Here is a 16201-nt window from a genome sequence, read left to right as displayed (position 1 = left end):
ATGCATTTGTTGGCGTTTTTCTTTGGGTGCGAAGGATGCTTCGGCAGAATTCTGCATGTAGGGCTTCTATTGTGTGTTTTTCCCATTTAGTGTAGCTTTGGTGATTTAGCGGGCCCCATACTTCACTACCGTACAGTGCAATGGGCAGGATTATGCTGTCAAATATTTTGAGCCAGATTTTGATTGGGATTTGGATGTTGTAGAATTTTCTTTTTATTGCATATAGGGCTCTTCGGGCTTTTTCTTTTAGTGCATTCACTGCTATGCTCTCTCTCTCTCACAGACTATCTCTGATTGATTGACAGGCAATGAATTGAGTTGCGACGATCTGGAGAAGATGATGGTCAACGGGAAGGTGGGAATCATCGATGTCCGGAAGCCTGAAGAGCTGGAAAAAGGGAAGATTGTCGGATCGGTTAATATTCCAGGTAAGAAAAAGCATGTCACTTAAACGAGGGTTAATCCCCTCCGATAGGGAACAGGCTGCCCGGTGTCTGTAAATGGGGAGAGGTGGGTGAGAGGGTTAATCCCCCTCCGATAGGGAACAGGCTGCCCGGTGTCTGTAAATGGGGAGAGGTGGGTGAGAGGGTTAATCCCCTCCGATAGGGAACAGGCTGCCCGGTGTCTGTAAATGGGGAGAGCTGGGTGAGAGGGTTAATCCCCTCCGATAGGGAACAGGCTGCCCGGTGTCTGTAAATGAGGAGAGGTGGGTGAGAGGGTTAATCCCCTCCGATAGGGAACAGGCTGCCCGGTGTCTGTAAATGGGGAGAGGTGGGTGAGAGGGTTAATCCCCCTCCGATAGGGAACAGGCTGCCTGGTGTCTGTAAATGGGGAGAGGTGGGTGAGAGGGTTAATCCCCTCCGAAAGGGAACAGGCTGCCCGGTGTCTGTAAATCGGGAGAGGTGGGTGAGAGGGTTAATCCCCTCCGATAGGGAACAGGCTGCCCGGTGTCTGTAAATGGGGAGAGGTGGGTGAGAGGGTTAATCCCCTCTGATAGGGAACAGGCTGCCCGGTGTCTGTAAATGGGGAGAGGTGGGTGAGAGGGTTAATCCCCTCCGATAGGGAACAGGCTGCCCGGTGTCTGTAAATGGGGAGAGGTGCGTGAGAGGGTTAATCCCCTCCGATAGGGAACAGGCTGCCCGGTGTCTGTAAATGGGGAGAGGTGGGTGAGAGGGTTAATCCCCCTCCGATAGGGAACAGGCTGCCCGGTGTCTGTAAATGGGGAGAGGTGGGTGAGAGGGTTAATCCCCCTCCGATCGGGAACAGGCTGCCCGGTGTCTGTAAATGGGGAGAGGTGGGTGAGAGGGTTAATCCCCTCCGATAGGGAACAGGCTGCCCGGTGTCTGTAAATGGGGAGAGGTGGGTGAGAGGGTTAATCCCCCTCCGATAGGGAACAGGCTGCCCCGGTGTCTGTAAATGGGGAGAGGTGGGCGAGAGGGTTAATCCCCCTCCGATAGGGAACAGGCTGCCCCGGTGTCTGTAAATGGGGAGAGGTGGGTGAGAGGGTTAATCCCCCTCCGATAGGGAACAGGCTGCCCGGTGTCTGTAAATGGGGAGAGGTGGGTGAGAGGGTTAATCCCCCTCCGATAGGGAACAGGCTGCCCGGTGTCTGTAAATGGGGAGAGGTGGGTGAGAGGGTTAATCCCCTCCGATAGGGAACAGGCTGCCCAGTGTCTGTAAATGGGGAGAGGTGGGTGAGAGGGTTAATCCCCTCCGATAGGGAACAGGCTGCCCGGTGTCTGTAAATGGGGAGAGGTGGGTGAGAGGGTTAATCTCCTCTGAAAGGGAACAGGCTGCCCGGTGTCTGTAAATGAGGAGAGGTGGGTGAGAGGGTTAATCCCCCTCCGATAGGGAACAGGCTGCCCGGTGTCTGTAAATGGGGAGAGGTGGGTGAGAGGGTTAATCCACCTCCGATAGGGAACAGACTGCCCGGTGTCTGTAAATGGGGAGAGGTGGGTGAGAGGGTTAATCCACCTCCGATAGGGAACAGGCTGCCCAGTGTCTGTAAATGGGGAGAGGTGGGTGAGAGGGTTAAACCCCCTCCGATAGGGAACAGGCTGCCCGGTGTCTGTAAATGGGGAGAGGTGGGTGAGAGGGTTAATCCCCTCCGATAGGGAACAGGCTGCCCGGTGTCTGTAAATGGGGAGAGGTGGGTGAGAGGGTTAACCCCCTCCGATAGGGAACAGGCTGCCCGGTGTCTGTAAATGGGGAGAGGTGGGTGAGAGGGTTAATCCCCTCCGATAGGGAACAGGCTGCCCGGTGTCTGTAAATGGGGAGAGGTGGGTGAGAGGGTTAATCCCCCTCCGATAGGGAACAGGCTGCCCAGTGTCTGTAAATGGGGAGCGGTGGGTGAGAGGGTTAATCACCTCCGATAGGGAACAGGCTGCCCGGTGTCTGTAAATGGGGAGAGGTGGGTGAGAGGGTTAATCCCCTCCGATAGGGAACAGGCTGCCCAGTGTCTGTAAATGGGGAGAGGTGGGTGAGAGGGTTAATCCCCTCCGATAGGGAACAGGCTGCCCAGTGTCTGTAAATGGGGAGAGGTGGGTGAGAGGGTTAATCCCCTCTGATAGGGAACAGGCTGCCCGGTGTCTGTAAATGGGGAGAGGTGGGTGAGAGGGTTAATCACCTCCGATAGGGAACAGGCTGCCCGGTGTCTGTAAATGGGGAGAGGTGGGTGAGAGGGTTAATCCCCTCCGATAGGAAACAGGCTGCCCGGTGTCTGTAAATGGGGAGAGGTGGGTGAGAGGGTTAATCCCCCTCCGATAGGGAACAGGCTGCCCGGTGTCTGTAAATGGGGAAAGGTGGGTGAGAGAGTTAATCCCCTCCGATAGGGAACAGCCTGCCTGGTGTCTGTAAATGGGGAGAGGTGGGTGAGAGGGTTAATCCCCCTCCGATAGGGAACAGGCTGCCCGGTGTCTGTAAATGGGGAGAGGTGGGTGAGAGGGTTAATCCCCTCCGATAGGGAACAGGCTGCCCGGTGTCTGTAAATGGGGAGAGGTGGGTGAGAGGGTTAATCCCCCTCCGATAGGGAACAGGCTGCCCGGTGTCTGTAAATGGGGAGAGGTGGGTGAGAGGGTTAATCCCCTCCGATAGGAAACAGGCTGCCCGGTGTCTGTAAATGGGGAGAGGTGGGTGAGAGGGTTAATCACCTCCGATAGGGAACAGGCTGCCCAGTGTCTGTAAATGGGGAGAGCTGGGTGAGAGGGTTAATCACCTCCGATAGGGAACAGGCTGCCCGGTGTCTGTAAATGGGGAGAGGTGGGTGAGAGGGTTAATCACCTCCGATAGGGAACAGGCTGCCCGGTGTCTGTAAATGGGGAGAGGTGGGTGAGAGGGTTAATCCCCTCCGATAGGGAACAGGCTGCCCGGTGTCTGTAAATGGGGAGAGGTGGGTGAGAGGGTTAATCCCCTCTGATAGGGAACAGGCTGCCCGGTGTCTGTAAATGGGGAGAGGTGGGTGAGAGGGTTAATCACCTCCGATAGGGAACAGGCTGCCCGGTGTCTGTAAATGGGGAGAGGTGGGTGAGAGGGTTAATCCCCTCCGATAGGAAACAGGCTGCCCGGTGTCTGTAAATGGGGAGAGGTGGGTGAGAGGGTTAATCCCCTCCGATAGGAAACAGGCTGCCCGGTGTCTGTAAATGGGGAGAGGTGGGTGAGAGGGTTAATCCCCTCCGATAGGAAACAGGCTGACCGGTGTCTTTAAATGGGGAGAGGTGGGTGAGAGGGTTAATCCCCTCCGATAGGGAACAGGCTGCCCGGTGTCTGTAAATGGGGAGAGGTGGGTGAGAGGGTTAATCCCCTCCGATAGGGAATAGGCTTCCCGGTGTCTGTAAATGGGGAGAGGTGGGTGAGAGGGTTAATCCCCTCCGATAGGGAACATGCTGTGTGAGTGTTCCTGTGTGTGTCTCTCTCTCTCTGTCTCTGTCTCTCTCTCTCTCTGTCTCTCTCTGTCTCTCTCTCTCTCACGTTCTCTCTCTCTCTGTCTCTCTCTCTCTGTCTCTCTCTCTCTCTCTCTGTCTCTCTCTCTCTGTCTCTCTCTCTCTCTGTCTCTCTCACGTTCTCTCTCTCTCTCGCTTGGTTACAGTAGATGATGTGAAGGAAGCTTTCTCCTTGGACCCAGAGAGTTTCCGGAGCAGATTTGGATTCGAAAAGCCGGGTTTAGAGTCACCGCTGGTCTTTCACTGCCAGATGGGGCGGAGAGGGGCCAATGCCACAGCAATTGCCCAGGCACTGGGCTACTCCAGGTAGGTACTGAGAGAGTCAAAGAGAGACAATCGCCCAGGCAATGGGGGTACGGGCACAACACTCTACACTGTCCCGTCAAACACACCCAGGGCAGGTACAGCACGGGTTAGATACAGAGTAAAGCTCCCTCTACACTGTCCCATCAAACACTCCCAGGGCAGGTACAACACGGGGTTAGATACAGAGTAAAGCTCCCTCTACACGTGGGCAGCACGGTGGCATAGTGGTTAGCACTGTTGCCTCACAGCGCCAGGGACCCGGGTTCGAATCCGGCCTCGGGCGACTGTCTGTGTGGAGTTTGCACATTCTCCCCGTGTTTGCGTGGGTTTCCTCCGGGTGCTCCGGTTTCCTCCCACAGTCCAAAGATGTGCGGGTTAGGTTGATTGGCTATGATAAATTGACCCTTAGTGTTAGGGGGATTAAATACGTGGGGTTACGGGGATAGGGTGGGATATGTGTCGGTGCAGGCTCGATGGGCCGAAATGGCCTCTATCTGCACTGTGGGGTTTCTGTGATTCTGTGATACACTGTCCCATCAAACACTCCCAGGGCAGGTACAGCATGGGTTAGATACAGAGTAAAGCTCCCTCTACACTGTCCCATCAAACACTCCCAGGCCAGGTACAGCACGGGGTTAGATACAGAGTAAAGCTCCCTCTACACTGTCCCATCAAACACTCCCAGGGCAGGTACAGCACGGGGTTAGATACAGAGTAAAGCTCCCTCTACACTGTCCCATCAAACACTCTCAGGGCAGGTACAGCACGGGGTTAGATACAGAGTAAAGCTCCCTCTACACTGTCCCATCAAACACTCCCAGGGCAGGTACAGCACGGGTTAGATACAGAGTAAAGCTCCCTCTACACTGTCCCATCAAACACTCCCAGGGCAGGTACAGCACGGGTTAGATAGAGAGTAAAGCTCCCACTACACTGTCCCGTCAAACACTCCCAGGGCAGGTACAGCACGGGGTTAGATACAGAGTAAAGCCCCCTCTACACTGTCCCCATCAAACACTCCCAGGTCAGGTACAGCACGGGGTTAGATACAGAGTAAATCTCCCTCTACACTGTCCCATCAAACACTCCCAGGGCAGGTACAGCACGGGTTAGATACAGAGTAAAGCTCCCTCTACACTGTCCCATCAAACACTCCCAGGGCAGGTACAGCACGGGTTAGATAGAGAGTAAAGCTCCCACTACACTGTCCCGTCAAACACACCCAGGGCAGGTACAGCACGGGGTCAGATACAGAGTAAAGCCCCCTCTACACTGTCCCCATCAAACACTCCCAGGGCAGGTACAGCACGGGTCAGATACAGAGTAAAGCTCCCTCTACACTGTCCCGTCAAACACACCCAGGGCAGGTACAGCACGGGTTAGCTACAGAGTAAAGCTCCCTCTACACTGTCCCATCAAACACTCCCAGGGCAGGTACAGCACGGGTTAGATACAGAGTAAAGCTCCCTCTACACTGTCCCATCAAACACTCCCAGGGCAGGTACAGCACGGTTTAGATACAGAGTAAAGCTCCCTGTACACTGTCCCATCAAACACTCCCAGGGCAGGTACAGCACGGAGTTAGATACAGAGTAAAGGTCCCTCTACACTGTCCCATCAAACACTCCCAGGGCAGGTACAGCACGGGGTTAGATACAGAGTAAAGCTCCCTCTACACTGTCCCATCAAACACTCCCAGGGCAGGTACAGCACGGGGTTAGATACAGAGTAAAGCTCCCTCTACACTGTCCCATCAAACACTCCCAGGGCAGGTACAGCATGGGTTAGATACAGAGTAAAGCTCCCTCGACACTGTCCCATCAAACACTCCCAGGGCAGGTACAGCACGGGGTTCGATACAGAGTAAAGCTCCCTCTACACTGTCCCATCAAACACTCCCAGGGCAGGTACAGCACGGCTAAGATACAGAGTAAAGCTCCCTCTACACTGTCCCATCAAACACTCCCAGGGCAGGTACAGCACGGGGTTAGATACAGAGTAAAGCTCCCTCTACACTGTCCCATCAAACACTCCCAGGGCAGGTACAGCACGGGGTTAGATACAGAGTAAAGCTCCCTCTACACTGTCCCATCAAACACTCCCAGGGCAGGTACAGCACGGGTTAGATACAGAGTAAAGCTCCCTCTACACTGTCCCATCAAACACTCCCAGGGCAGGCACAGCACGGGGTTAGATACAGAGTAAAGCTCCCTCTACACTGTCCCATCAAACACTCCCAGGGCAGGTACAGCACGGGGTTAGATACAGAGTAAAGCTCCCTCTACACTGTCCCATCAAACACTCCCAGGGCAGGCACAGCATGGGGTTAGATACAGAGTAAAGCTCCCTGTACACTGTCCCATCAAACACTCCCGGGGCAGGTACAGCACGGGTTAGATACAGAGTAAAGCTCCCTCTACACTGTCCCATCAAACACTCCCAGGGCAGGTACAGCACGGGTTAGATACAGAGTAAAGCTCCCTCTACACTGTCCCATCAAACACTCCCAGGGCAGGTACAGCATGGGTTAGATACAGAGTAAAGCTCCCTCTACACTGTCCCATCAAACACTCCCAGGGCAGGTCCAGCACGGGGTTAGATACAGAGTAAAGCTCCCTCTACACTGTCCCATCAAACACTCCCAGGGCAGGTACAGCACGGGGTTAGATACAGAGTAAAGCTCCCTCTACACTGTCCCATCAAACACTCCCAGGGCAGGTACAGCACGGGGTTAGATACAGAGTAAAGCTCCCTCTACACTGTCCCATCAAACACTCCGAGGACAGGTACAGCACGGGGTTAGATACAGAGTAAAGCTCCCTCTACACTGTCCCATCAAACACTCCCAGGGCAGGTACAGCACGGGTTAGATACAGTGTAAAGCTCCCTCTACACTGTCCCATCAAACACTCCCAGGGCAGGCACAGCACGGGGTTAGATACAGAGTAAAGCTCACTCTCCACTGTCCCATCAAACACTCCCAGGGCAGGCACAGCACGGGGTTAGATACAGAGTAAAGCTCCCTGTACACTGTCCCATCAAACACTCCCAGGGCAGGTACAGCACGGGTTAGATACAGAGTAAAGCTCCCTCTACACTGTCCCATCAAACACTCCCAGGGCAGGTACAGCATGGGTTAGATACAGAGTAAAGCTCCCTCTACACTGTCCCATCAAACACTCCCAGGGCAGGTACAGCACGGGGTTAGATACAGAGTAAAGCTCCCTCTACACTGTCCCATCAAACACTCCCAGGGCAGGTACAGCACGGGGTTAGATACAGAGTAAAGCTCCCTCTGCACTGTCCCATCAAACACTCCCAGGGCAGGTACAGCACGGGGTTAGATACAGAGTAAAGCTCCCTCTACACTGTCCCATCAAACACTCCGAGGACAGGTACAGCACGGGGTTAGATACAGAGTAAAGCTCCCTCTACACTGTCCCATCAAACACTCCCAGGGCAGGTACAGCACGGGTTAGATACAGAGTAAAGCTCCCTCTACACTGTCCCACCTACACTCCCAGGGCAGGTACAGTATGGGTTAGATACAGAGTAAAGCTCCCTCTACACTGTCCCACCTACACTCCCAGGGCAGGTACAGCACGGGGTTAGATACAGAGTAAAGCTCCCTCTACAGTGTCCCATCAAACACTCCCAGGGCAGGTACAGCACGGGGTTAGATACAGAGTAAAGCTCCCTCTACACTGTCCCATCAAACACTCCCAGGGCAGGTACAGCACGGGGTTAGATACAGAGTAAAGCTCCCTCTACACTGCCCCATCAAACACACCCAGGGCAGGCACAGCACGGGGTTAGATACAGAGTAAAGCTCACTCTACACTGTCCCATCAAACACTCCCAGGGCAGGCACAGCACGGGGTTAGATACAGAGTAAAGCTCCCTGTACACTGTCCCATCAAACACTCCCAGGGCAGGTACAGCATGGGTTAGATACAGAGTAAAGCTCCCTCTACACTGTCCCATCAAACACTCCCAGGGCAGGTACAGCACGGGGTTAGATACAGAGTAAAGCTCCCTCTACACTGTCCCATCAAACACTCCCAGGGCAGGTACAGCACGGGGTTAGATACAGACTAAAGCTCCCTCTACACTGTCCCATCAAACACTCCCAGGGCAGGTACAGCACGGGGTTAGATACAGAGTAAAGCTCCCTCTACACTGTCCCATCAAACACTCCGAGGACAGGTACAGCACGGGGTTAGATACAGAGTAAAGCTCCCTCTACACTGTCCCATCAAACACTCCCAGGGCAGGTACAGCACGGGTTAGATACAGAGTAAAGCTCCCTCTACACTGTCCCACCTACACTCCCAGGGCAGGTACAGTATGGGTTAGATACAGAGTAAAGCTCCCTCTACACTGTCCCATCAAACACTCCCAGGGCAGGTACAGCACGGGGTTAGATACAGAGTAAAGCTCCCTCTACACTGTCCCACCTACACTCCCAGGGCAGGTACAGCATGGGTTAGATACAGAGTAAAGCTCCCTCTACACTGTCCCATCAAACACTCCCAGGGCAGGTACAGCACGGGGTTAGATACAGAGTAAAGCTCCCTCTACAGTGTCCCATCAAACACTCCCAGGGCAGGTACAGCACGGGGTTAGATACAGAGTAAAGCTCCCTCTACACTGTCCCATCAAACACTCCCAGGGCAGGTACAGCACGGGGTTAGATACAGAGTAAAGCTCCCTCTACACTGTCCCATCAAACACTCCCAGGGCAGGTACAGCACGGGTTAGATACAGAGTAAAGCTCCCTCTACACTGTCCCATCAAACACTCCCAGGGCAGGTACAGCACGGGTTAGATACAGAGTAAAGCTCCCTCTACACTGTCCCATCAAACACTCCCAGGGCAGGTACAGCACGGGTTAGATACAGAGTAAAGCTCCCTCTACACTGTCCCATCAAACACTCCCAGGGCAGGTACAGCACGGGTTAGATACAGAGTAAAGCTCCCTCTACACTGTCCCATCAAACACTTCCAGGGCAGGTACAGCACGGGTTAGATACAGAGTAAAGCTCCCTCTACACTGTCCCATCAAACACTCCCAGGGCAGGTGCAGCACGGGTTAGATACAGAGTAAAGCTCCCTCTACACTGTCCCACCTACACTCCCAGGGCAGGTACAGCATGGGTTAGATACAGAGTAAAGCTCCCTCTACACTGTCCCATCAAACACTCCCAGGGCAGGTACAGCACGGGGTTAGATACAGAGTAAACCTCCCTCTACAGTGTCCCATCAAACACTCCCAGGGCAGGTACAGCACGGGGTTAGATACAGAGTAAAGCTCCCTCTACACTGTCCCATCAAACACTCCCAGGGCAGGTACAGCACGGGGTTAGATACAGAGTAAAGCTCCCTCTACACTGTCCCATCAAACACTCCCAGGGCAGGTACAGCACGGGTTAGATACAGAGTAAAGCTCCCTCTACACTGTCCCATCAAACACTCCCAGGGCAGGTACAGCAGGGGGTTAGATACAGAGTAAAGCTCCCTCTGCACTGTCCCATCAAACACTCCCAGGGCAGGTACAGCACGGGGTTAGATACAGAGTAAAGCTCCCTCTACACTGTCCCATCAAACACTCCCAGGGCAGGTACAGCACGGGTTAGATACAGAGTAAAGCTCCCTCTACACTTTCCCATCAAACACTTCCAGGGCAGGTACAGCACGGGTTAGATACAGAGTAAAGCTCCCTCTACACTGTCCCATCAAACACTCCCAGGGCAGGTACAGCACGGGTTAGATACAGAGTAAAGCTCCCTCTACACTGTCCCATCAAACACTCCCAGGGCAGGTACAGCACGGGTTAGATACAGAGTAAAGCTCCCTCTACACTGTCCCACCTACACTCCCAGGGCAGGTACAGCATGGGTTAGATACAGAGTAAAGCTCCCTCTACACTGTCCCATCAAACACTCCCAGGGCAGGTACAGCACGGGGTTAGATACAGAGTAAAGCTCCCTCTACAGTGTCCCATCAAACACTCCCAGGGCAGGTACAGCACGGGGTTAGATACAGAGTAAAGCTCCCTCTACACTGTCCCATCAAACACTCCCAGGGCAGGTACAGCACGGGGTTAGATACAGAGTAAAGCTCCCTCTACACTGTCCCATCAAACACTCCCAGGGCAGGTACAGCACGGGTTAGATACAGAGTAAAGCTCCCTCTACACTGTCCCATCAAACACTCCCAGGGCAGGTACAGCTCGGGTTAGATACAGAGTAAAGCTCCCTCTACACTGTCCCATCAAACACTCCCAGGGCAGGTACAGCACGGGTTAGATACAGAGTAAAGCTCCCTCTGCACTGTCCCATCAAACACTTCCAGGGCAGGTACAGCACGGGTTAGATACAGAGTAAAGCTCCCTCTACACTGTCCCATCAAACACTCCCAGGGCAGGTACAGCACGGGTTAGATACAGAGTAAAGCTCCCTCTACACTGTCCCATCAAACACTCCCAGGGCAGGTACAGCACGGGTTAGATACAGAGTAAAGCTCCCTCTACACTGTCCCACCAAACACTCCCAGGGCAGGTACAGCTTGGGTTAGATACAGAGTACAGCTAACCGTAACCCTAACCCTACACTGTCGCATTAAACACTCGTGGGTTTAGTGCTTTCCGGCTATGATGTTTTAATTATTTCTGTCTATTTTCAGGGCACAGAATTTAAGGGGTGGATTCGGTGAGTGGGCTGGTCATGCCCAGAAATGAGAAGTCACCGTGAATTCTGGAGTCATCTCAATGGATAACATCACATCAAGCTCCATGAACACTGACCCTATTAACCCTGACACAACCCTAACCCCTAACCTCAACCCCTAACCCTTAACCCAAACCCGAACCCTAAACCTAACCCTAACCCTAACCCCTTACCATATCCCTTACCCTAACCCTAACCCCTAAGCCTAACGCTAACCCTAACCCTAACCCCTAAACCTAACCCTAACCCTAAACCTAACCCCTTGCCATAACCCTTACCCTAACCCTTACCCCTAAACCTAACCCTAACCCTAACCCCGAACCCTAACACTGACCCTAACTCTAACCCCAACCCCTAACCCTAACCCATTTAACCCTAACCTCCGTTAACCTAAATCTAACCTCAACCCCGAACCCTACACCCTGACCATTACCCTTAACCCCATCAAAGATCATCCAATGAATTTCATCTTTGCCTTAATCCCTGTCCAGGATCGTCGCTGTAAGTCTGTCCCAGAATGTGCCTGTTGAAGAAGAAGCTTTGAATAAAGTTCACTGATACCCGGGAATGGACAGAGGAATGGTCATTTCATTCAAATATTAGTGTTTAATACGCAGAGAGAGTCACAGAGAGACAGAGACAGAGAGAGACAGAGAGAGAGAGACAGAGAGAGACAGAGAGAGACAGAGAGAGAGACAGAGAGAGACAGAGAGAGAGAGACAGAGAGAGACAGAGAGAGAGAGAGAGAGAGAGACAGAGAGAGAGAGACAGAGAGAGAGAGACAGAGAGAGAGAGACAGAGACAGAGACAGAGACAGAGACAGAGAGAGAGAGAGAGAGACAGAGAGAGAGACAGAGACAGAGAGAGAGACAGAGAGAGAGACAGAAAGAGAGAGAGACAGAGCGAGAGAGACAGAGCAAGAGAGAGACAGCGAGAGAGAGAGAGACAGCGAGAGAGAGAGAGACAGAGTGAGAGAAAGAGAGAGAGACAGAGAGAGAGAGACAGAGACAGAGGCAGAGAAAGAGACAGACAGACAGACAGAGAGAGAGAGAAACATAATATCCTCAGAAAAAACCAAATAGGCTTTCTTCCAAAACACCGCACCGCCGACCATATCTATACCCTTCACACCCTCATTGAAAAACATATACACCAAACAAAAAATGGGAAAATATTCGCCTGTTTCATCGACTTCAAGAAAGCCTTTGACTCTATATGGCACGAAGGGCTCTATTATAAACTTCTTCAGTGTGGAATAGGGGGCAAAGTCTATGACCTTATTAAATCAATGTATCTGAAAAACAAATGCGGGGTCAAAATTGGAGACAAACGCACCGATTTCTTCACCCAGAGAAGAGGCGTCCGACAGGGCTGCAACTTGAGCCCGACCCTGTTCAACATATACATAAATGAATTAGCAGACATGCTGGAGCAAAGCGAGTCACCAGGTCTCCGTCTCCTTGATGGAGAAGTGAAATCCCTGTTCTATGCGGACGACCTGGTTCTGCTGTCTCCCACAGAACAGGGATTACAGCAACAACTAGACCTGCTCGACAAATACTGCCAAAATTGGGCTCTAACAGTAAATCTAAAGAAAACCAACATCATGATTTTTCAAAAAAGGCCCAGATGTCAGGAAAACAAATACCAATTTACCCTCAGTGATACCGCTATAGGACACACTATGAGCTACACCTACCTTGGTCTAACTATTACAGCATCAGGGAGCTTCAGCATAGCAGTGAATGCACTAAAAGAAAAAGCCCGAAGAGCCCTATATGCAATAAAAAGAAAATTCTACAACATCCAAATCCCAATCAAAATCTGGCTCAAAATATTTGACAGCATAATCCTGCCCATTGCACTGTACGGTAGTGAAGTATGGGGCCCGCTAAATCACCAAAGCTACACTAAATGGGAAAAACACACAATAGAAGCCCTACATGCAGAATTCTGCCGAAGCATCCTTCGCACCCAAAGAAAAACACCAACAAATGCATGCAGAGCCGAACTAGGCAGATACCCACTGATAATAAACATCCAAAAACGAGCACTAAACTTCCTAAATCAGCTCAAATCTAGCTCCACAGACACCCTTCATTTCAAAGCCTTTCAGACCCAAGAGCTAAACCCAGAAAAGAGTCCCCTGAGTCAGCTGCTACTGAAACTAAGTACTCAGCCGGACCCTGACCAGCCCCAGACCAACACAGCCGTCCAAACACCAATCCGAGTGAACCAAATCATTAAAAAATGCAAAGAAACCTACCTGGAACATTGGAACAAAATAACCGAAAGCCAAAGCAGATTAGAATGTTTCCGGGCCCTAAAAAGAGATTATAAACTGGCAGACTACCTCACGACCATCAGAGACACAAAACAGAGACAGACCCTCACCAGGTACAGACTAAGCGACCACCAACTGGAAATTGAAAAAGGCAGATACAAGAAATCCTGGCAGCCTAGAGAGAATAGAATATGCGATCAATGTCTGGCCGGCGAGGTTGAAACAGAAATGCATTTCCTCCTAAAATGCGAAAAATTCAACACATCAAGAAACATATTATTCAACAAGCTAAGCCAAACAACCCCAGATTTCAAGGAATTGGATGACCTGTCAAAATTGAGATTAGTCCTGGGAGAAGGAGACAGACCATACCTTGGGGCCAAATATGTAACAACATGTCACAACCTGAGGACTGTTTAAAAGTAAGACTGTTTAAAATTAATATTGTTAAAAGTAATATTGTATGTACCCAACAAATGTCAAATCGATTGACACCTACAGAATGTTGGAAAACTGTACCTTTTTGCTATGTAAGCTTTGGCAATATGGTTCTCTGTAAACTTTCATGCCAATAAAGCATTTGAATTGAATTGAATTGAATTGAATTGACAGAAAGACAGACAGAGAGAGAGAGAGAGAAAGAGAGACAGACAGAGAGAGAGGGAGAGACAGAGAGAGAGAGGCAGAGAGAGAGAGGCAGAGAGACAGAAACAGAGAGAGAGACAGAGAAAGAAAGAGACAGAGAGAGAGAGACAGAGGGAGAGACAGAGACAGGCGCTGCACTGTCGGAGGGGCGGTACTGAAGGAGCTCCGCACTGTCGGAGGGGCAGTACTGAGGGAGTGCAGCACTGTCGGAGGGGCAGTACTGAGGGAGCTCCGCACTGTCGGAGGGTCAGTACTGGGGGAGCGCCGCACTGTCGAAGGGGCAGTACTGAGGGAGCGCTGCACTGTCAGAGGGTCAGTACTGAGGGAGCGCCGCACTGTCAGAGGGACAGTACTGAGGGAGTGCAGCACTGTCGGAGGGGCAGTACTGAGGGAGCTCCGCACTGTCGGAGGGTCAGTACTGGGGGAGCGCCGCACTGTCGAAGGGGCAGTACTGAGGGAGCGCTGCACTGTCAGAGGGTCAGTACTGAGGGAGCGCCGCACTGTCAGAGGGACAGTACTGAGGGAGCGCCGCACTGTCGGAGGGGCAGTACTGAGGGAGCGCCGCACTGTTGGCGGGTCAGGGCTGAGGGAACTCCGCACCGTCGGAGGGGCGGTACTGAGGGAGTCCCGCACTGTCGGAGGGGCAGTACTGAGGGAGCGCCGCACTGTCGGAGGGGCGGTACTGAGGGAGCGCCGCACTATCGGAGGGGCGGTACTGAGGGAGCGCCGCACTGTCGGAGGGGCAGTACTGAGGGAGCGCCGCACTGTCGGAGGGGCAGTACTGAGGGAGCGCAGCACTGTCGGAGGGGCAGTACTGAGGGAGCGCCGCACTGTCGGAGGGGCAGTACTGAGAGAGCGCCGCACCGTCGGAGGGGCAGTACTGAGGGAGCGCCGCACTGTCGGAGGGGCAGTACTGAGGGAGCGCTGCACTGTCGGAGGGTCAGTACTGAGGGAGCGCCGCACTGTCGGAGGGGCAGTACTGAGGGTGCGCCGCACTGTCGGAGGGGCAGTACTGAGGGAGCGCCGCACTGTCGGAGAGGCAGTACTGAGGGAGCGCTGCACTGTCGGAGGAGCAGTACTGAGGGAGCGCAGCACTGTCGGAGGGGCAGTACTGAGGGAGCACCGCACTGTCGGAGGGGCAGTACTGAGGGAGCGCCGCACTGTCGGAGGGGCAGTACTGAGGGAGCGCCGCACTGTCAGAGCGGCAGCACTGAGGGAGCACCGCACTGTCGGAGAGGCAGTACTGAGGGAGCGCTGCACTGTCGGAGGGGCAGTACTGAGGCAGCACCGCACTGTCGGAGGGGCGGTACTGAGGGAGGGTTGCACTGTCGGAGGGGCAGTACTGAGGGAGCGCCGCACTGTCGGAGAGGCAGTACTGAGTGAGCGCTGCACTGTCGGAGGGGCAGTACTGAGGCAGCACCGCACTGTCGGAGGGGCAGCACTGAGGGAGCGCCGCACTGTCGGAGGGGCAGTACTGAGGGAGCGCCGCACTGTCGGAGGGGCAGTACTGAGGGAGCACCGCACTGTCGGAGGGGCCGTACTGAGGGAGCGCCGCACTGTCGGAGGGGCAGTACTGAGGGAGCGCCGCACTGTCGGAGGGGCAGTACTGAGGGAGCGCCGTACTGTCGGAGGGGCGGTACTGAGGGAGCGCCGCACTGTCGGAGGGGCGGTACTGAGGGAGCGCCGCACTGTCGGAGGGGCGGTACTGAGGGAGGGCTGCACTGTTGGAGGTGCCGTTTTTCAGATGAGACGTTAAACCGAGGCACCGTCTGCCCTCACAGCTGGACTATAAGGATCCCATGGGCACTATTTCAAAGACGAGCAGGGGGGTTCTCCCCGGTGTCCTGGGCCAATATGTATCCTTCAACCTACATCACCAAAACAACTCATCTGGTCATTAATCTCAATGCTGTTTGTGGGAGCTTGCTGTGCGCAAATTGGCTGCCGCATCTCCGACATTACAACAGTGACCACACTTCAAGTACTACTTCATTGGCTGTAAAGCACTTTAGGATATCCTCCAGGCCCGACACCCCTCCCTATCTCTGTAACCTCCTCCAGCCCCTACATCCCTCCCTATCTCTGTAACCTCCTCCAGCCCCTACACCCCTCCCTATCTCTGTAACCTTCTCCAGCCCCTACACCCCTCCCTATCTCTGTAACCACCTCCAGCCCCTACACCCCTCCCTATCTCTGTAACCTCCTCCAGCCCCTACACCCCTCCCTATCTCTGTAACCACCTCCAGCCCCAACACCCCTCCCTATCTCTGTAACCTCCTCCAGCCCCTACACCCCTCCCT

The 16201-nt window shown here is 53.4% G+C and overlaps 1 protein-coding gene across 3 annotated transcripts in view; it reads left to right on the top strand.

The window, feature by feature from the left end:
• The window catches only part of LOC147087065 (thiosulfate:glutathione sulfurtransferase-like), a 12823-nt gene extending 1283 nt beyond the window's left edge, over window positions 1-11540 (top strand). Inside the window, exons 2-4 of one of the 3 annotated variants that reach the window (XM_085978188.1) lie at window positions 306-428; window positions 4088-4244; window positions 10929-11540. In XM_085978188.1, the coding sequence (XP_085834314.1) occupies window positions 306-428; window positions 4088-4244; window positions 10929-10983 (335 nt within the window). In that variant the 3' untranslated portion in view covers window positions 10984-11540. Of the gene's footprint in view, window positions 1-283; window positions 429-4084; window positions 4245-10928 lie in introns of all 3 variants that reach the window. The other 2 variants (XM_085978187.1, XM_085978189.1) reach the window with 2 other exon arrangements.
• Window positions 11541-16201: the final 4661 nt, after the last annotated feature.

This window comes from Somniosus microcephalus, unplaced genomic scaffold, assembly GCF_052327205.1.
Source record: "Somniosus microcephalus isolate GS21.2 unplaced genomic scaffold, FLI_Smic_1.0 unresolved_chr6, whole genome shotgun sequence".
Taxonomy (NCBI): Eukaryota; Metazoa; Chordata; class Chondrichthyes; order Squaliformes; family Somniosidae; genus Somniosus; species Somniosus microcephalus.
Note: the sequence above shows the minus strand (reverse complement) of the source record. Positions and strands in the feature narration are given on the sequence as shown.